Genomic DNA, 21,581 nt, shown 5'->3' with positions numbered 1-21,581 from the left:
ATATGGTATCAATAGGGTAATATCTTAAATGGCTCCCCATAGTCCAGATATCGCCGATTAAAGGGGAGCCATTACTCTGGCTCCACATCACTCCTGAGAGACTTAGTTATAGGGGAGTCATTTTTAGCTCCCTTTTGTATGTGTATTAAAAAGAAAAGTGATACTACCAAAGGATTAAATAACATTGCTTTAGTGTTGGGGTTTTGTTAAACCGTTAGTTCGGTCGGTCGGTCGGTCGGTCGGTCGGTCGGTCGGTCGGTTCATTTATTTAGGGGCGGGACGTAGCCCAGTGGTAAAGCGCTTGCTTGATGTGTGGTCGGTCTGGGATCGATCCCCGTCTGTGGGCCCATTGGGCTATTTCTCGTTCCACCCAGTGCACCACGACTGGTATGTCAAAGGCCATGGTATGCACTACCTTGTCTGTGGGATGGTGCATATAAAAGATCCCTTGCTGCTAATCAAAAAGAATAGCCCATGAAGTGGCGACAGCGGGTTTCCTCTCTCAATATCTGTGTGGTCCTTAACCATATGTCTGACACCATATAACGGTAAATAAAATGTCTTGAGTCGTTAAATAAAAAAAAATTTCAGTCATTCATTCTTTCATTCGTTCATTCATTCCATTCATCCATAAATTCATTTATCTTTTTTTTTTTCCCAGTTCCAGAATCTGTTCCGACCCTAACCGTGCGTAGTCTGAGTTCCAGGAGTATTGGTGTGGAGTGGGAGGCGCTCAGTGCGTCCGACAGTCGAGGGGAGATAATCCAGCACAGGATCTACTACCACGAAGACGGACAAGCTGACATCAAGATGTATGAAGTTCCTGGCTCACAGTTTTCATTCACTATCCAAGGTCGGTTGATTCATGAGTTTTTCGCACTTAACAGTATTTTCAGCAGCTCACACTTTATGACATCACACTGTAAAAACCTTGCTAGGTTGATGCATGGCTTGAAAGGGACATTCCTGAGTTCGCAGCATTGTAAGATGTTCCCGACTAATAAAATATTTTTACGATTAAATTTACATATTACATATATTTTTTTATTTATAATATCAGTGTCTGTATTCTTCTTGTTTAGAATATCAGTGTCTGTATATTCAGTGTGATTCTGGGCGTCTTAATTAGTTAATATTTATAAGAAGCCCAAACTGGATTTTGTCTTCAAATAATTTTGTATGTGAAAAAAAAAACATTTTAGGAAAGAAAATGAAATTTGATTTAGTACAAATATTAGAACAATCAAAAACATGTTTAACGGTACTAATACTTTATGCAGAAAAATATATTTGATATGTAATTACAATCATTAAAAATTCTCTGTGAGTCGATATTATGTTAGAAATTGCAGCAAACTCAGGAATGTCTGTTTAAGCTGTCATTTGCCTTTAGAATGTGATTTAAAGTTGAGTTTGGTGAATATATATCATTACCAATTCACTAAAAAGCTAATTTGAAAACCATGGGTCATGTGTATGTGCATAGATATTTTAAAAAATAATTCTGTCTTGCAAAATGTTACGTGAATTTGTCTACAGATTTTCTGATTAACTTTGCCAAGTTGCTACTTAACCTTCTGAGTACTGCAGGCGAGATATCTCGCCCGACGTCACGTCAGTCGACATACTGTATACTGTATACAGTGCATTCCCCAATTCATATTTCCCACCGTTTTGCACACGACCAGACCTGTCAACCTTTAGTCAAAAGAAAGCAGGAGGTGTGTGTTGAAAAAGCAGGAGAATTTGTCAAAAAGCGGGAGATTTTTTAAATTCACACCATTTAACCCAAAATCGCAAGATTTAAAAAAAACATTATTACAATAAGTTATATGAATACTATATAATGTCATATATACTTCTTAACCTTAGATCTTGGCATTAATTTTTTTTATTTTTTATATGCAACACTGAATGTCAATACACAGCCTGTTGAATTAGCGGCAACACGCTTCGTAGCCATTACGATGACAACAAACATTATAATAACACGTCATTTTATAAACTCCATGTGCTTTTTTAACAATATAAATAGGCTATCCCACAATTTTCACTTTGGCAAAGGTTAAACAGTCGGGACAATTCGGCCTGTTAATTCTCAGAAACCGAAAGTAGTCGACATTTTCCGAATGAGAAAAAAAAGGTAGAGTTACTTCCCTTATGTTATTTTGACCAAAGAGGATCGATTTTTTTTTATGCTTACAAAAATGTCATTTAACAGGAGAAACTGTCTCCTGCACAGGGGAAAGGAGATTTGATCAAATACAGGGAGACTCCCGCGGAATCCGGGAGGGTTGACAGGTCTGCACACGACACTCACCGGAAACGGAAATATAATAAAAGAAAAAAGATTTTTTTTCGAAATGGTGGCTTTTGTTTTGATTTTTTCAATTGAAAATACCTTGAAATTTTGAGTTCAAAAAGTGGTTTTCGGCAAGTATTTTCGCTTGACTACAATGGTGGCACGTCGTGGCCATTTTCAGGGATCGATAGCTGATTGTGACAGCTAATTTGATAATAAATTTGATCGTTTTAACCAACAACGAAAATTACCAAATATTGCAATATGAATTGTAGTTTGGGTTTAAAAAAACATTCTGGTCAGAAAATTACTGTTATCGGGAATAATGAACATAAATACTGGACAGCTGGCCACAAATGCCCGTAACTAAACAACTTTTTCAATTTTTTGCCTAATTTTAATTACCATTAGCTGATCTAAAAATAATAAAAATTACAAAAAAAAAACAAAAATAATACTTACCGATTCATATATGAACTTTATTTCATGTATTTATAAAACATTTAAGTGAATATGTGAGTAAAAATTATAAACTTGTACCCACTCGACGTGATTTTTGTTAAAAATTAATCCAGTAGTCTAAAGGTTAATGTTTGGCGTCCAACTTAAACCCTACTGATTGTATTCAATTTGTGTACAAAAACTAAGAAATCTGATTTTTAAAACTTTATTTTATTGAATTACATGATAAATAAAATAACTGGCTACAGCAGGTACCTGCTTTATTCCCCTCATGTCAAATAGTTATAGTGACGTCATTAACCTTTAGACTACTGAATTCTCGTCGGAGTTATTTCCCCTCAGTACTGGATTAATTTTGGGGGAAATCAGTTATAGCCGGTACCTAACTTTGATCATATATAATGGCTGAAATACTTAAGAAATGCATAAAATAACTTATGTATATGAAACAATAAACATTATTTTTGGGTTTTGTATTTTTTTTTTTGGCAAAAAGCCTTTTTTTTTTTTTTTTTAATAACAAGAAATAGCAATTTTAAAAAATCAACAAGTAAACAACATTATGAATGCCTAATAACACATTTAATTACATGTATCATATTTTCTTTGTGTTATTTAAATAAATAAATAAGTAAGTAAATAAATAAACAAAACAATTAACAAATAAATAAATAAATAAATAAATAAACAATGTTATGTACATATATACAGGATTGCGGACGGAAGAAAACCTTAACAAGTAAACAGTAAGTATATTGGGTGTTTAGTTTACACTGGGTGTTTAGTCATATACATTTTATTGTAGAATTATTTTATTGGTCAAATAAATTAAAGAATTAAATTTCAATAAATAAACAATATATACAAATACTGTGGTGTGTCTTTGTTTCAACAGAATTTTTTTTTTTTTTTGATTTGCCCTAATCCTCTGGTTCATGGAGCTGTTTTGTGCACTTGATTTTAAAATTCATGAGGGTATGGTAACGCTCAAAGCATGGGAAGGCACACAAGGATACAGAGCACTTGGCACACCTGAACTGGGTTTGATGGCGTTTTACCTTTCTGTCGGAACATACAACACAGTCATTTGCGGACCAGGCTACCAGACGGCATCTTTGTGGTGGTCACGCTCAGGAAGTGTCTTTCTGTCAGACGACTGGGGGGGTTACTTACTTGTCTACCTGCACGTGAGCACCCTAAGCGTTCATAGCCATCCAACAACCCATAAATGACTGCAAGTCGGACTTTCTCCGGCTTGACATGAAGGCCCGGTTTTGAACATCTCAAAACAATCAGTGCGTTGCAAAATGTAACTTCTAACAAATAAAAAAACATTTTTTTCCACCACTTACAACACCTGTGGATACTGAGATAGTGGCTCAGGTGTTTATCTGCCCTGTCTACACCACCCATGTACTCGATGGCCTTTGGTTTCTGAACATCTCGGTGGAAGTTGGGGTGCGTCTTGGACTTCACGCGTTTCAAAAAACATGAACAATTGTGAATTGTACTCAGGACATTTACTTGTCTCTTATCAGACCATGAGAGAAATAACATTTTGTCATCCCTAACAACCTTAACTGGGTCACCCTTTTTGATCTTACATGCTTTCACCTCATCAGGGACACCGCGTCGATTTACCCGCAGGGTACCACATGCTCCCATCTGGTTGTCGGCAAGATCCTGAAATAAAGCAGGAGAGGTGAAAAAGTTGTCCATGTACACATGTCGGGCAGTGTTATACAAAGGCAGACACAAAGATGTAACAACAGAATGAGCAAGACCGTGGTCACGTACAGCATTTTCCTTACCGCAGTACACTTGCCAGTTGTATACATACCCCGTCTTGGCGTCGGCCAATACCCAAGCTTTCATTCCCCACTTGTGCGGCTTGTTTGGCATATACTGCATTAAATTTGTCCTACCTTTGAAGGAAATCATGCTTTCATCAACACTCACCTCTCTGTCAGGAAGGAAATATTTTTGAAAATTGGCAATGAGAAGGTCAATAAATGGCCTCACCTTGAATAATTTGTCATGATTTGGGTTGTCCCTCGGCACAGCTCTCGAGTTGTCATTGAGGTGAAAAAAATGCAAAATTTGTAAAAACCTGTCTCTTGACATGATCTCTCTGAATCCAGGCATCTCAAATACTTTATCATTTGTCCAGTAAGATGAATAGCTTGGACGTTTGGTGACTCCCATGGCTAACAAAATTGATAAAAATGCCCTGATCTCACCTGGTGAAACATTTTTCCACTGCCGAAAATTTGAAAATTGTTTCAAGTTTTCTTTGCCACCAACTGAAACAAAATACTGGTCGGCATATACCTTTGTTTGTGTGACCATCAAATTGATAATTTCATCATTGAAAAACAAACTAAAAATATCGTACTCACTTGCGTTTTCCAGTATGTCTTGTGGTCCCGAATTCTGTCTAAAATCAAAAAGCCAGCCGTGATCATATGCATTTTGCATTGGGTCGCCAATGTTTACACCCTCGCTTTCCTCCTCACTTTCGTTTTCACTCAATTCATCACCATTCATTCCTTCTGTCATTCGCCCTAACGCTTGCCGATATTCGACATCGGTAAAACCTTCAAACTCACCATCACTTTCGCTGTCAGAATTGCCGAAAAATTCATTCAAATCGCCGGCAGCCGCCATTTTTGTTGCTTACGCGATGTAAAAATCCGTCAAAAAAAACCCGGTGTTTACAAACACAAATTACCGATCGATATTCAACTCTGACAGTTCAAGTCTTCCGCCATATGCAATCCAGAATGTTCCCTAAATATAATTGACATGTCATTTCCTCCCAAGATTCATTAGAAACTGCGGGAAATACGATTTAGTAAAGCAGGTCCCAATGGCGAGATATCTCGCCTGCAGTAGTGAAGCACTTGCGTGACGTCGGTGAGATATCTCGCCTGCAGTAGTCAGAAGGTTAAATATACTGATGTTAAAAACAATAAGGGATCAAACAAATGGTAATAGCAAATAGTGACTGTAACCTAATCCTTTAACGGGGCGGGACTTAGCCCAGTGGTAAAGCGTTCGCTTGATGCGCGGTCGGTTTGACATCGATCCCTGTCAGTGGGCCCATTGGGCTATTTCTCGCTCTAGCCAGTGCTCCACGACTGGTATATTAAACCGTGATATGTATTATCCTGTCTGTGGGCCCATTGGGCTATTTCTCACTCTAGCCAGTGCACCATGGCTGGTATATTAAACCGTGATATGTGTTATCCTGTCTGTGGGCCCATTGGGCTATTTCTCGCTCTAGCCAGTGCACCATGGCTGGTATATTAAACCGTGATATGTATTATCCTGTCTGTGGGCCCATTGGGCTATTTCTCGCTCTAGCCAGTGCACCATGGCTGGTATATTAAACCGTGGTATGTGTTATCCTGTCTGTGGGATGGAGCACATAAAAGATCCCTTGCTGCTAATCGAAAAGAGTAGCGTATGATATGGCAACAGCGGGTTTCCTCTCTCAATATCTGTGTGGTCCTTAACCGCATGTCTGACGCCATATAACCGTAAATAAAATGTGTTGAGTGCGTTGTTAAATAAAACATTTCCTTCCTTCCTTCGTAATCCCTTGACCATGTTACTGACTGTCAGTTCATTACTGTTGATATTGAATGCCACCGTAAAACTATATGCAATATGGACTATACTACACTGGTAGTGAATTCCATGTTTTCTTTTATGTCTTTCCATCTGTATGAAGCAAACCCTGAGTGTTCTGCAATTGCACCGACCAGTGATCCATAACTGGTTCAACAAAGGCCATTGTTTGTGCTATCCTGCCTGTGGTAAGTTCAAATAAAAGATCCCTTGCTGCCTGTCGTAAAAGAGTAGCTTATGTGGTGACAGCGGGTTTCCTCTAAAAAATACAGTGTCAGAATGACCATATGTTTGACGTCCGATGATAAGATAAAAAATCAATGTGCTCTAGTGGCATCGTTAAATACAACAAACTTTACTGTATGAAGCAATGTTTAACGTTGATTTAATCTTCAGACCTGGAGCCCGGCACGGTCTATCAGGTGATAGTTTTGGCTGGTACCAAGGTCGGCTTCCCGGATGTCAAGGATGAAAGATGGAAGTGGGTAACACACAAGACTCCAGTCTCCGATGTATGTAAGTAAAATACACCGCTCTTACGTATTAGTTTCCGACTGGTCCTACTGGGGACTGTAAGTTTCTCTTCTTTCCTTCCGTCTGTCAGTCTCACACATGGTTTTTTCCCCCCGCAGTGCTTTAAGATACTGAGCTGAAATTTATGTGTATACCTTTATCATGTTCTCTCTCTCTCTCCCCCTCTCTCTCTCTCTCTCTCTCTCTCTCTCTCTCTCTCTCTCTCTCTCTCTCTCTCTCTCTCTCTCTCTCTCTCTCTCTTCCCCCCACCCCCTTCTCTTTCCCTCTCCCTCCCTCTCCCTCCCTCTGTGTATACCTTTATCATGTTCTTTCTCTCTCTCCCCACCCTCTCTCTCTCTCTCTCTCTCTCTCTCTCTCTCTCTCTCTCTCTCTCTCTCTCTCTCTCTCTCTCTCTCTCTCTCTCTCTCGTTTTATATGGACTCCTAACTAGCAACAATTTCCTGAATTTAGTCTGTAATGTTTTTTGTTTTGTTTTTGTATTCAAAGTGCCAGCTCCGAGACTGCAGATCAGGTTTGTGAATGCGACGTGTGTCATATTGACGTGGTCGATAGAAGGTGACGCGTCGAATATCCGCAGCTATGACATCGTGCTGAGGAACTTGAAGAATGGCGACGATGTCATTAGAGATGTCCACATAGTATCGCCCGCACTCAAGCACGTCTTGTGTGGTCTGGGTAAGTACCAGATTTAGATTAATTTCGACTCCTGGCCATAACATGTCTTGTGTGGTAAGAACAGGATTGAGTTTAATTTCGATCCCTGTCTATAATAGTCCACATCGCATTGCGATAAATAAAACATTTTCTTCCTTTCCTTCATAGATAACCTGTGTAGAAAAATAATAATTTGACTAGGGCTGTTCGAAGCTATGTTAGCGCTATGAAATCACAAAACCATTGTAGTCAGTGACGTCACTACAGTTCATGTCATAGTGACATCATAGCCTACAATGGTTTTACCATGTCGTAACACTAAGATAGCTTCGAAAATATGGGCCTTGTTTATTAAAATGTTGAAAAATATATATTTAAAATTACAGAAAATGATTCAACATATGAGATCATATTATTAAAATATCGAAAAATATATATTTAAAATTACAGAAAATGATTCAACGTACGAGATCACAATCCACGCTAATGGTATCGGCTCGCAGAAGTTTGGCACAGTGACCGAAGAGTTCCGAACGACCGACAAAGCTATCTACCCTGTCCCGCAGAATCTGTCGGCGGAGGTTCTCGATCTGTCGTCACGGGTAAAGATCACCTGGGAGTACACGGGGTTGCTGGGTTCAGCGGTCTCCTTCACCGTGTGTTACAGGCTGGATAACTACCGCGTTGATGATGGGAGACAGTGTCGGAATAGGTCAGTAATTCTAGTTAAAGGGGGGGGGGGGGTTGGGGCAGGGCGTAGCTCAGTGGTGCAGCGCTCGCTCGATGTGTGGTCGGTCTAGAATCTATTCCCATCGGTGGGTCCATTGGGCTATTTCTCATCACAGCCAGTGCACCACGACTGGTATATCAAAGGCCGTGATATGTACTATCCTATCTGTGGGATGGTGCATATAAAAGATCCCTTGCTGCTAATCGGAAAGAGTAGCCTATGAAGTGGCGACAGCGGGTTTCCTCTCTCAATATCTGTGTGGTGCTTAACCATATGTCCTACGCCATATAACCGTAATTAAAATGTGTTGAGTGCGTCATTCTTGTTAAAGGTGCAGACCCTAGTTTCAGCCAGTGAAAATGGAGTCTTAAGTTTAGTTAATCTACTAACTTTTAACACATTTGGATTTCACTGTAACAGAGAGAAAATAAAAGTGTGTGATATTTAAATAGGGATATAGACTAGAGCTAGGGGGCATGACATAGTCCAGTGGTAAAGCACTCGGTTGATCCCAGTTCGTAAGCCCATTGGGCTACTTTTCATTCCAGTTAGTGCAAAATCACGGGTATAACAAAGGCTGTGGTATGTGCTATCCTGTCTGTGGGATGGTGCATGTAAAAGATCCCTTGCTACTAATGGAAAAATGTAGCGGGTTTCCTCTCTAAAACTATATGTCAGAGTTACCAAATGTTTGACATCCAATAGCCGCTGATTAATAAATCAATGTACTCTAGTGGTGTCGTTAAACAAAACAAAGTTTAGGTTTCTAATTCTTATTAAAGGTGCTGACCCTAGTTTCAGTTCGTGAAAATGGACAGTTTGCGGATGATTTTTTTTGTTCATACCCCGATGAATGTAAAAGAAATAACAGACAATCCCTGATAATATTTCTGTTATAAAATGAAAATCACTTCAGGGAATGAAAAAAAGTTATGTGTTTACAGTTTCGGATTTAAACGGTGTTCGGCCTTTCATGTAGGATTTCAAACTAATCTCAAACTAATTTATGTTGTGTTTTTATAGTAAAAAAATACAGTTAAAACAAATTGATAATTTTTCTCTTTTATTTTTGTTTTGTTTTCAGTAACAAGAAAAGTATTACTATTGAAAACCTGGAGCAGAACAAGAGATACAGATTTGTTGTCGTGGCGACAGTGGATGGTCACAAGAGCCAAGAGAGTGAACCCTACTTGTTCGTAGTGACCTACAACAATAAAGGTATTGATTACTCAATGGTTTTGTCTCGGTGGCGTAGTGGTTAAGCCATCGGACTACAGGCTGGTAGGTACAGGGTTCGCAGCCCGGTACCGGCTCCAACCCAGAGCGAGTTCTAAAGGGCTCAGTGGGTAGGTGTATGACCACTACACCCTCTTCTCTCTCACTAACCACCAACCAACTAACAACTAACCCACTGTCCAGGACAGACAGCCCAGATAGCTGAGGTGTGTGCCCAGGACAGGGTGCTTGAACCTTAATTGGATATAAGCACGATAATAAGTTGAAATGAATGAATGAATGAATGAGTGTTTTTTTTAACCTCCGCGGAGCTTTTCTAATCCCAATCTATCCAGCATCCGCCTGTCCATCCGTCTGCGGGCAGGATTTAGCTCAGTCGGTTGAGTGTTTGCTTGCTTGAGGTGCTTGCGTCGCAGGATCAAACCACCTCGGTGTATCCATTCAGCTGATTGTTTTTTGTTTTTTGTTCCAACCATTTTTTAGTACAACCCAACACCCTCACATTTATCAACAATCACAGGATTTGAGGTGTTAACTTCTCCATCAAAAGTTGGGTGCACCTCGAACTTTAACTCAGCCGGAAGTTATTTGTTTTAGCGCTGCCTATAGGCTCGAAAGTCGAGATACAAGTTAATAAATGTCATGCAAATTGTACCAGAGATTTGAGCCTCGAGTTTTATAAGGGCTAGCTCTGGATGATCAGAACATTTTGACAAATTATCTCAAAAATCTATAAAATGTCACTTTTGTTTTCACCAAATTAAAATGGGCGGGATGTAGTCCAGTGGTAAAGCATTAGCTTGATGCGTGGTCAGTCTGGGGTCGATCCCCGTTGGTGGGCCCCATTGGACTATTTCTCGCTCCAGCCAGTGCACCACGACTGATATATCAAAGGCCATGGTATGTGTTATCCTGTCTGGGGGATGGTGCATATAAAAGATCCCTTGCTGCTAATCGAAAAGAGTAGCCCATGAAGTGGCGACAGCGGGTTTCCTCTCTCAATATAATATGTGTGGTTCTTAACCATATGTCTGACGCCATATAACTGAAAATAAAATGTGTTGAGTGCGTCGTTAAATAAAACATTTCCTTCCTTCCTTCACTCATCCATCCCATGCCATTTGCATATGTCGTAAACTAGCTGATTGTGTTTTGTTTTGTTTTGCAGTTCCAAGTGCCCCAACCAACATCACATACCGACTACTTTCTGCTGAGGCAATAGAACTGCAGTGGAAGCCGCCGAAATCGCCCAATGGGAAGATTACGTCTTACATCATTTTCTATGTGTCGAACGATACAAAGCAACATCTGTGGAGAAACTTCACAAAGCCAGGTTTGTGTTCGTGTTGTTAGGCAGGGTTCGAAATATACTGATGGAAAGAAATAAAGAATCACACGGACAGCAACAAGAAATAATAGTAGTGAATTAAAGTTGATGTGTTCCCTTATTATAACTTAATATTCAATTTTTTTATGTGCAGTATTTATTACTAGATTTCAGTGCATTTTGAACATAAATGACATACCAGTAACAGGGCTTGAACTTACGAATTTGTCTCCCACAGCAATTTGTAAAAGAATTGCCATGGATGAAACGATCCAATTTTGAGCCTGCTTATGGCAATTTATTTTTAAGTGTCGTTTTCCGCAAATAAACCTGAATGAAAGGCTGTCTTGTTAAATGTAGACATCTTTTAAATGTGCAAATGTTAAATATTGGCAGATAATTTACACCAGGTATATACATTTCGCTGTTGTTGAGGAGCTTTATCGATGCTCTCTACCTACGGCAATTTATATCTCAATGACGGCAATTGCTGTTGATGCCATCGATAAGTTCGAGCCCTGCTGTAACTGTTTTTGTCTCATTAAACATTTGTTCACATGATTCATTTGTTTGTGCGTGTGTTCGTTCACAGATGAGTTTAAAAGGATTCCGTGCTTTTTGGATTAGAAATATAAGCTTATGAGAAGGAATCCGCAACATATATTTAATTTTTATGATTTTGATGGAATCCTAAAGACATATTAAAAAATTTGCATTGCTTTGCAGGTGCTCTGACGAAGTCCGAGGTGAAGGAACTGAAGGCGGCGGCATACTACTTCAAGCTACAGGCGTGTAACCAGGTGGGAGAGGGCGACATGTCTCATGTGCTCCTCGTCAGACTCGACCAGAAGAGGACCGGTAAGTGCTTACGATCAATAACCGGCCTTGGTGGCGTCGTGGTTAGGCCATTGGACATAAGGCTGGTAAGTAGAGGGTTCGCAGCCCGGTACCGGCTCCCACACACAGCTTGTATGAACAACTCAGTGGGTAGGTGTAAGACCACTACACCCTCTTCTTTCTCACTAACCACTAACTACTAACCCACTGTCCTGGATAGACAGCCCAGATAGCTGAGGTGTGTGCCCAGGACAGTGTGCTTGAACCTTAATTGGATAGAAGCACGAAAATCAGTTGAATGAATATGATCAACACACTCAGTGATTTTTGGTATTTTAAGTTTGTTGTCTGCCAAAAACCCCAATCTTTTAGCTTCTACTAGTTTTCTTAACTGTTCATAGATGTAAAAAAAAGTTCGTTGTCAGTCATCTATTAACTTCGACTAGTTTTCTTACCTGTTCATAAAACATTGAATTACGGGATTGTCTGTTATTTCTTTCACGTTCATTGGGATATGACCCAAAAAAATCATCCGTAAACTGTGAATCGGCAAAGCTGATCTCATATAAGTTTGCGGATGATTCTTTTTGTTTGGACCCTGATGAACGTAAAAGAAATAACAGACAATCCTTATAATTAAATTCAAAGCATAGTTACTAATAATAACATTAAAAGGTCAGACTTAATGTTTTATTATTTTTGGTCTGTAAACAAAGACAACTCTGCCCATACAAAATTACCTTCCCTGACAACATAATTTTTACTTTCATCGGGAAATGAACAAACTGTTGCTATGTCTAGACCAATGGGATGACATTATATTCAGGGCTTCTAGATTATGGTAGCCCCACTCCCATGGCTAGTGATATTCAGTGATGGGCTAGTAAATAATTACTATTCCCATGCCTGACGGTTAGAGAAATGTTCTTTGGTCAAATGTTGCAGTTAAGTCCATTTTATAAATATGAATATTCTGCCTCTACCCCTACCCCTCTTTAGGTGACATATCTGATTATTACTATTATTTAGTAAAATTATATTAACTTAAAGAAAAGTAGGGCTAGTGAATTTTTAATCGTGGCTAGTAAATTTTTAAAATCACTGATCCCATGGCTAGTGGATTTTATAAAGATTGTAGAGAATATAATGGAAATTTAATTATTTATGATTGAAACTTGGCTGCTAGCTTAGACTATTGATTTCTGTACATCCCATATAGTCGTTAATTTGTGACACCCTTAAACTCTGCTCTAGTTTTTCCGACCCTGTATAAACGTTGCCGTGTTTTTGTCCCATGTAGTCGTTAATTTGTGACACCCTTAAACTCTGCTCTAGTTTTTCCGACCCTGTATAAACGTTGCCGTGTTTTTGTCCCATATAGTCGTTAATTTGTGACACCCTTAAACTCTGCTCTAGTTTTTCCGACCCTGTATAAACGTTGCCGTGTTTTTGTCCCATGTAGTCGTTAATTTGTGACACCCTTAAACTCTGCTCTAGTTTTTCCGACCCTGTATAAACGTTGCCGTGTTTTTGTCCCAGATAGTCGTTAATTTGTGACACCCTTAAACTCTGCTCTAGTTTTTCCGACCCTGTATAAACGTTGCCATGTTTTTGTCCCACATAGTCGTTAATTTGTGACACCCTTAAACTCTGCTCTAGTTTTTCCGACCATGTATAAACGTTGCCGTGTTTTTGTCCCATATAGTCGTTAATTTGTGACACCCTTAAACTCTGCTCTAGTTTTTCCGACCCTGTATAAACGTTGCCGTGTTTTTGTCCCATATAGTCGTTAATTTGTGACACCCTTAAACTCTGCTCTAGTTTTTCCGACCCTGTATAAACGTTGCCGTGTTTTTGTCCCATATAGTCGTTAATTTGTGACACCCTTAAACTGCTCTAGTTTTTCCGACCCTGTATAAACTCTGCTCTAGTTTTTCCGACCCTGTATAAACGTTGCCGTGTTTTTGTTTGTTTCTTTTTGAATTGAGATGCGGGATGTGGCCCAGTGGTAAAGCGTTTGCTTGAGGTGCGGTCAGTGTGGGATCGATCCTTGTCATTGGGCCCATTAGGCTATTTCTCATTTCATCCAGTGCACCACGACTGGTATATCAAAGGACGTGGTATGTGCTATCCTTTCTGTAGGATATGGTGCATATAACAGATACCTTACTACTGATGGGAAAAATGTAGCGGGTTTTCTTTCGAAGACCGGCCTCGGTGGCGTCGTGGCAGGCCATTGGTCTATAGGCTGGTAGGTACTGGGTTCGGATCCCAGTCGAGGCGTGGGATTTTTAATCCAGATACCGACTCCAGACCCTGAGTGAGTGCTCCACAAGGCTCAATGGGTAGGTGTAAACCACTTGCACCGACCAGTGATCCATAACTGGTTCAACAAAGGCCATGGTTTGTGCTATCCTGCCTGTGGGAAGCCCAAATAAAAAATCCCTTCTGCCTGTCGTAAAAAGAGTAGCCTATGTGGAGACAGCGGGTTTCCTCTAAAAACATTGTCAGAATGACCATATGTTTGACGTCCAATAGCCAATGATAAGATAAAAAAATCAATGTGCTCTAGTGGCGTCGTTAAATAAAACAAACTTTACTTTTTTACTTTCTTTCGAAGACTATACGTCAAAATTACCAAATGTTTGACATCCAATAGCCGATGATTAATATATCAGTGTAATCAAGTGGTGTCATTAAACAAACCAAAACAAACAAACTCTTAAGACTAAATGCCACAATTACACAATTTTTGACATCCAGTAGACGAATGATTATTAAATCAATGTGCTCTAGTGGTGTCGTTAAACAAAAAACAAACTCTTATAAACAATGTGCTGAGATGTGATGAAATTGAAAAAACAACAACATTCCTTTCATTTCCATTCCCATATTATTAAACATTGTGCTGAGGTGTCGCTAAACAAACATTCCTTTCATTTCATTTCCATTCCCCTATTATTAAACAATATGCTGAGATGGGATGAAATTTAAAAAAGCCGATGATTAATATATCAATGTACTCTAGTGGTGTCGTTAAACAAAACAGGGATGGGATGTAGCTCAGTGGTACAACGCTTGCCTGATGCGCGATCGATCTAGGATCGATTCCTGTCAGTGGGCCCATTGGGCTATTTCTCATTCCAGCCAGTGCTCCACGACTGGTGCATCAAAGGCTGTGGTATGCGCTACCCTGTCTATGGGATGGAGCACATAAAAGATCCCTTGCTGCTAATCGAAAAGAGTAGCCCATGAAGTGGCGACAGCGGGTTTCCTCTCTCAATATCTGTGTTGTCCTTAACCATATGTCCGACACCATATAACTGTAAATAAAATGTGTTGAGTGTGTCATTAGATAAAACATTTCCTGTTCATTAAACAAAACAATCTTTAATTATAACTGTTTATTTTGAATTGCTCGTTTCAGGTGCGAGTTTGTTTGCAAAATCAACTCTGGCCATCGTGATTGGGGTGTCCATCGGAATCGTCTGCATCATCATCTGTTGTATCGTGGTGTTTGTCTTTCGACAGAGGTGAGCAGTTGTAACACCACAGGGTTTAGTAAAGCAGCTAGACCCAGTTAGTGTGAAATATCACTTGACCAGGGCCCTGTTCCACGAAGCGATCTTAGCCCTAAGATCAACTTGTGTGCATAGGGGAGCTATGCGCTTAAGGTAATCTTAGGGCTAAGATTGCTTCGTGGAACGGGGTCCTGTTCTGTTAACTTTTGACATTTTTCCACCTGTTACATTGGACTGGTCTGTTTAGTAAAGCAACTTAACCTAGTTAGTGTGAAATATAACTTAACTTGACCTCTAATGTTTGACATTTTCCACCTGTTACATTGGACCAGTCTGTTTAGTAAAGCAACTTAACCTAGTTAGTGTGAAATATAACTTAACTTGACCTCTAACGTTTGACATTTTCCCCCTGTTACATTGGCCCAGTCTGTTTAGTAAAACAACTTAACCTAGTTAGTGTGAAATATAACTTAACTTGACCTCTAACGTTTGACATTTTCCACCTGTTACATTGGACCAGTCTGTTTAGTAAAGCAACTTAACCTAGTTAGTGTGAAATATAACTTAACTTGACCTCTAATGTTTGACATTTGACTTGTCTGTTTAGTAAAGGAACTTTACCTAGTTAGTGTAAAATATAACTTAATTTGACCTTTTAACTTGTGACATTTTCCACCTGTTGCATTGGACCAGTCTGTTTAGTAAAGCAACTTAACCTAGTTAGTGTGAAATATAACTTGACCTGTCCTCTAACTTTTGACATTTTCCACCTGTTACATTGGACTGGTCTGTTTAGTAATGTAACTCTACCCAGTTAGTGTGAAATATAACTTAATTTGACCTTCTAACTTGCGGCATTTTCCACCTGTTACATTGGGCTGGTCCGTTTAGTAAAGCCACTCAAACCAGTTAGTGTAAAATATTTTCTTTTTAACTTATCCTGACCTCTAACTTATGACATTTTCCACCTGTTACATTGGGCTGGTCCGTTTAGTAAAGCCACTCAAACCAGTTAGTGTAAAATATTTTCTTTTTAACTTATCCTGACCTCTAACTTATGACATTTTCCACCTGTTACATTGGGCTGGTCCGTTTAGTAAAGCCACTCAAACCAGTTAGTGTAAAATATTTTCTTTTTAACTTATCCTGACCTCTAACTTATGACATTTTCCACCTGTTACATTGGGCTGGTCTGTTTAGTAAAGCCACTCAACCCAGTTAGTGTAAAATATTTTCTTTTTAACTTATCCACATCGGACTGGTCCAAAAGTAAAAGTAAAGTTTGTTTTATTTAACGACGCCACTAGAGCACATTTTTTTTTCTTCTTATAATCGGCTATTGGACGTCAAACATATGGTCATTCTGACACTGTTTTTAGAGGAAACCCGCTGTCGCCACATAGGCTACTCTTTTTACGACAGGCAGCAAGGGATCGTTTATTTGCACTTCCCACAGGCAGGATAGCACAAACCATGGCCTTTATTGAACCAGTTATGGATTACTGGTCGGTGCAAGTGGTTTACACCTACCCATTGAGCCTTGCGGAGCACTCACTCAGGGTTTGGAGTCGGTATCTGGATTAAAAATCCCATGCCTCGACTGGGATCTGAACCCAGTACCTACCAGCCTGTAGACCGATGGCCTGCCACAACGCCACCGAGCTTCCCAACAGCTGCTTGGCTAGAATCTTTTTCTTTTCCAATAGTGGATGGGGCGTAACTCGGTGGCAAAGCAGTAGAATGCTGATGCACAGTCAGTCTAGGATCGATGCCTGTCGGTGGGCCCATTGGGCTATTTCTTGTTCCAGCCAGTGCACCACGACTGGTATAACAAAGGCTATGGTATGTACTACCCTGTATGTGGGATGGTGCATATAAAAGATCCCTTGCTGCTAGCCCTGGGTACTTGAATAATTGACTGTGTCTTACTTGTTATGAAGTTTGGCGTGCCATCCATTCACTCTTCCTTCGCTCCAGCCAGTGCACCACAACTGGTACATCAAAGGCCGTGGTATGTGCTATCCTGTCTGTGGGATGGTGCATATAAAAGATCCCTTGCTGCTAATCGAAAAGAGTAGCTCATGAAGTGGTGACAGCGGGTTTACTTTCTCTATATCTGTGTGGTCCTTAACCATATGTCCAACGCCATATAACCGTAAATAAAATGTGTTGAGTGCATCGTTAAATAAAATATTTCCATCCTTCCCTGTGTGGAAGGACTAGTTGACATCATCGTTGGTTTTGCGTACTGTATCATTGGCCTGTTTGTTTTCAGATGCCTGAATCAAAGCGAACAGTGTAGCCACTCTCCTCCCACTTTCCACGGCAACGGTCACCTTCCCTGCAATGGCAACGGACATGCCCACCCGACGACCAATGTGGAGCTGAAGGAATGGGAGGTAACTCCGATGCTGACACAGATGCTTGAGAACGAACAGTCGGATTCTAAGGTAGGAATGCTATAAAAATTCAAAAAATGTGAAGAAGAATTTTTTTTTTTAATAAATGAAGGGGTAGAATGTTAATATGGGGGGTGGGGGTGGGGTGTATGAACTGTCTGATTCTGGATTAAAAATCTCATGCCTCGACTGGGATCTGAACCCAGTACCTACCAGCCTGTAGACTGATGGCCTAACCACTACGCCACCAAGGTAGGTAAACAAAATCACTAAATGTAGAGGTTGAATTGTAATGGTGGTGGGGGTGCATGGCAAGTGTTGGGTTTAGTTTATTAACCAGAATAAGGGCACCCAGGTAAGTTGGACGGATGCCAAGGCAAAAATGGTTGCAAGCATATTTAGGTAATAAAAATGCGATATACAGGAAGGGCGTGGTGGTGGCAAATGAGGTAGGGCACCGTGTTATGTGTTTTTTGCCGTAGAAACTGTCAGATTGTGGCGAAACAGAGGCAAAGTAAGGAAGGACGACAACAGCATCTTCTGTCGGCCACTGTACATGTACAGACTTTAATGTTAGATACGTGATGGAAGCCATGTTAATTATTTTCTGTTTGAGACAGGTCTTACCTCCCGTCTTTTTAATCCCCTACTGGGTGTATACTACCAAATCAAATCCCATAGACAACAGTAGTAACATATGGCTAAAATTCCTACCTGCAGTGTATCAATCGACATAAACACCACGGACATAAATACTACCACCCCTCACCCTTAAAGTGAATCAGAAAAAATTGGGGGCCAGGCTGCTCATTTCTGAGATAACGGATAGAGTCTATGACTACCCTAGTTCCGCACAAAAGTTTAGTACTTTTTTTTTAAAGGTACCCATACATGTTTCAAACACAAGGCTACTTGACACAGTGATACTAGATGAAATAAAATTGCATAAATGTTTTGCCCAGATGAAACTTTTGGTTATTGGTTTAGTACTTACCTACATGACCAACCGTAGGAGGTTATAGGTTTTGTCTCTGTCTGTCCCACATATAGTTTTTCAATGCCTTAAGATATTGAGCTTTATTATGTGCTATATAAGCTTTATACTGACAGATCAGGTTTGACTTCCATGGCGATTTACCCTTTTTTTTTTTTTTTTTTTTAGAGTTATGGCCTTTGAACTTATTTTCTGATATTTGTTTTTCAAGATATTAAGACCGGCCTCGGTGGCGTTGTGGCAGGCCATCGGTCTACAGGCTGGTAGGTACTGGGTTCGCATCCCAGTCGAGGCATGGGATTTTTAATCCAGATACCGACTCCAAACCCTGAGTGAGTGCTCCGCAAGGCTCAATGGGTAGGTGTAAACCACTTGTACCGACCAGTAATCCATAACTGGTTCAACAAAGGCCATGGTTTGTGCTATCCTGCCTGTGGGAAGCGCAAATAAAAGATCCCTTGCTGCCAATCGGAAGAGTAGCCCATGTAGTGGCGACAGCGGGTTTCCTCTCAAAATCTGTGTGGTCCTGAACCATATGTCTGACGCCATATAACCGTAAATAAAATGTGTTGAGTGCGTCGTTAAATAAAACACTTCTTTCTTTCAAGATATTAAGCTGCAAGTTTGTTAATAGTTTTTTCATGCACTGTTTTTCATGGTGATTTACCCATTTTTGGTGAAGTCATGGCCCTTGAAATCAGGAGATAAGAAAACAAATTGTTCTCAGTAGCGGACATGTACTTGATTTAGCAGTACTCCCAGAATGCTTGGTCGGTTTGGGATCGATCCCCATCAGTGGGCCCATTGCGATATTTCTGGTATGTGTTATCCTGTCTATGGGATGGTGCATATAAAAGATCCCTTGCTGCTAATTGAAAAGAGTAGCCCATGAAGTGGCAACAGCGGGTTTCCTCTCTCAATATCTTTGTAGTCCCTAACCATATGTCTGATGCCATATAACTGTATATAAAATGTGTTGAGTGCGTCGTTAAATAAAACATCTCCTTCTTTCCTTCTTCGACTGAGTGGGAAGCAAATGCACACTTTGCTTTCTAGTATATCAGCTTCACATACAGCTTTTGCTTGTTATTATTTATTTTTTCCACAGTATATTCCAGGTATATTGCAAATTCTTCATTTTCAGGAGTGATAATACACATGTTAATCTTTTATCCGCAGACACTGGACTTTTCCTCATACCGTATATTGCCGTGTATTAGCCGACTTTTGAAGTCTAGAAATACTTTCCAAAAGAAGAGAGTCGGCTTATACACGGAGGCAACAAATTGGTTCATAAAATTCCGATTGAAAACACTCACGACCCCGACTAACAAATTTTGATCAGACCCATATATCTTTCACAGCTTATGTAACAATAATTTGTGCACAGTATAAATAATACACCCCATCATGCAATATTATGTAGTTTTTTGTTCTTGAATGCATTAATAGTTTGATGATGAATAATAAAAATTACTTGTTTTATTGTCATTTCAATGGTAAAAACGTGTTCCGCCATCTTTGTTTGACACCTCTGTTTATATCATTTTGTAAGCTCTTATTTGATTGGATTACACAATTTTGTGTAAACAACAGCCATGGACTACAGAATCGTTTTTCTGTGTGGAGGGGAAAACAGGGATTAAACATGCCTTAATGAGTTTATTATTTGCTGTCTAGTGAATAATTTAATTACTTATGTGCAATGATATGTTGTTACAGCTTGAATTGTTTATTTTCCTGTTATGATTTATCAGTGCTAAATTATTTTTGCACGGCATGGAAGACGTTAGCATTGAGATGACGATTACCGTGTCTGTTATAATTAAAGGGGAAAAAATACAATGACAAAGAAAGGCACAAGTCTATCTGTTGACAGTATTATTGAAACCAATACAATGTACAACTGGACAAAAGATGACTTCGCCTTATACACGAGGCCGATGATTTTGTACTTGATATTTAGGATCAAACTAAGAGGTTGGCTTATACAAGGAGTCGGCTAATACACGGCAATATATGGTAGTTTAATAAGGAGTTTAAGTAGGAGTTTAATTAGGCTTTTAATTCTGAGCCCAATTTCTAGAACTGTTTCTCAATTTATTGTTCTTGCTTTTAGCTTAAATTCTGGAAAGCAAAGATTTATTCTCACTCCACAGAATGAAATTCGAGCCCTGATGACTATTAGGTGTAATTTCAGGGCTAGCTCTGGGTGCGAAGAACATTTCGCCAAATTATCTCTTAAAGGCATACTGTCACAGATTTAAGGACCTTATTTTTCCAAAAGTGGATAATAAATGAAAATTACATCAATGTTTGGAAACCAAATCTGGCTACTGAATCACCGTAACTAAACCATGATGGAGTGAAATCCATGTCAATCCTCTTGGCAATGTTAATTTTTAAATTATGGACCATTGCCATAATTCAATTATTTTTTACAAAATGTCATTAATAAGTGGAGTATGATGGTTAATTAGATTGTTGAATAAAGTACATTTTGGGACAAATCAAATAGTGGTCTGTGACAATATGCCTTTAAACTTAAAAAAGAGCAGAAAACCGATTTTATTTTTTGAGCAAAATATTAATTATTTTGCTAAATTGAAATAAAATTTGCCAATTTAAAAAAAAATCTGCCATTTTCTAGCCCTGTATTTGATCTAATATTATGTCATATTATATAAACTTAAGAATATTCTGTAGACGTTTTGTTTTTAATAAAAGTACTGCTTAAATCATAAATAATTTTGTCCAAGCCAGAAGGAACTGTATTTAAGTTATGCCAGCTTAGATATTGCTGTGGTTAAGTACTATTCTCAGAACTTTAAAAAAAACCCGAAACAAATAACCCACCTACCCAAACACCCCCCCCCCCCCCCTCCCCCCGAAAAAAACAAGAACCCAACAACCCCATAACAACTTCTGGCTCTAATGGGTAAAATTACAAAC

At 39.4% G+C, this 21,581-nt stretch overlaps 1 protein-coding gene across 1 annotated transcript in view; it reads left to right on the top strand.

Annotated features, from left to right (window-relative positions):
• LOC121373030 (protogenin B-like) overlaps window positions 1-21,581 on the top strand; it is a 47,130-nt gene that overhangs the window by 20,493 nt on the left and 5,056 nt on the right. Inside the window, exons 9-17 of the mRNA XM_041499473.1 lie at window positions 662-853; window positions 6,794-6,913; window positions 7,418-7,606; window positions 8,036-8,297; window positions 9,400-9,533; window positions 10,720-10,884; window positions 11,605-11,736; window positions 15,143-15,248; window positions 17,512-17,686. Coding sequence (XP_041355407.1) covers window positions 662-853; window positions 6,794-6,913; window positions 7,418-7,606; window positions 8,036-8,297; window positions 9,400-9,533; window positions 10,720-10,884; window positions 11,605-11,736; window positions 15,143-15,248; window positions 17,512-17,686 — 1,475 coding nt within the window. The remainder of the gene's footprint in view (window positions 1-661; window positions 854-6,793; window positions 6,914-7,417; window positions 7,607-8,035; window positions 8,298-9,399; window positions 9,534-10,719; window positions 10,885-11,604; window positions 11,737-15,142; window positions 15,249-17,511; window positions 17,687-21,581) is intronic.

This window comes from Gigantopelta aegis, chromosome 5 (genome assembly GCF_016097555.1).
Source record: "Gigantopelta aegis isolate Gae_Host chromosome 5, Gae_host_genome, whole genome shotgun sequence".
NCBI lineage: Eukaryota > Metazoa > Mollusca > Gastropoda > Neomphalida > Peltospiridae > Gigantopelta > Gigantopelta aegis.
Note: the sequence above shows the minus strand (reverse complement) of the source record. Positions and strands in the feature narration are given on the sequence as shown.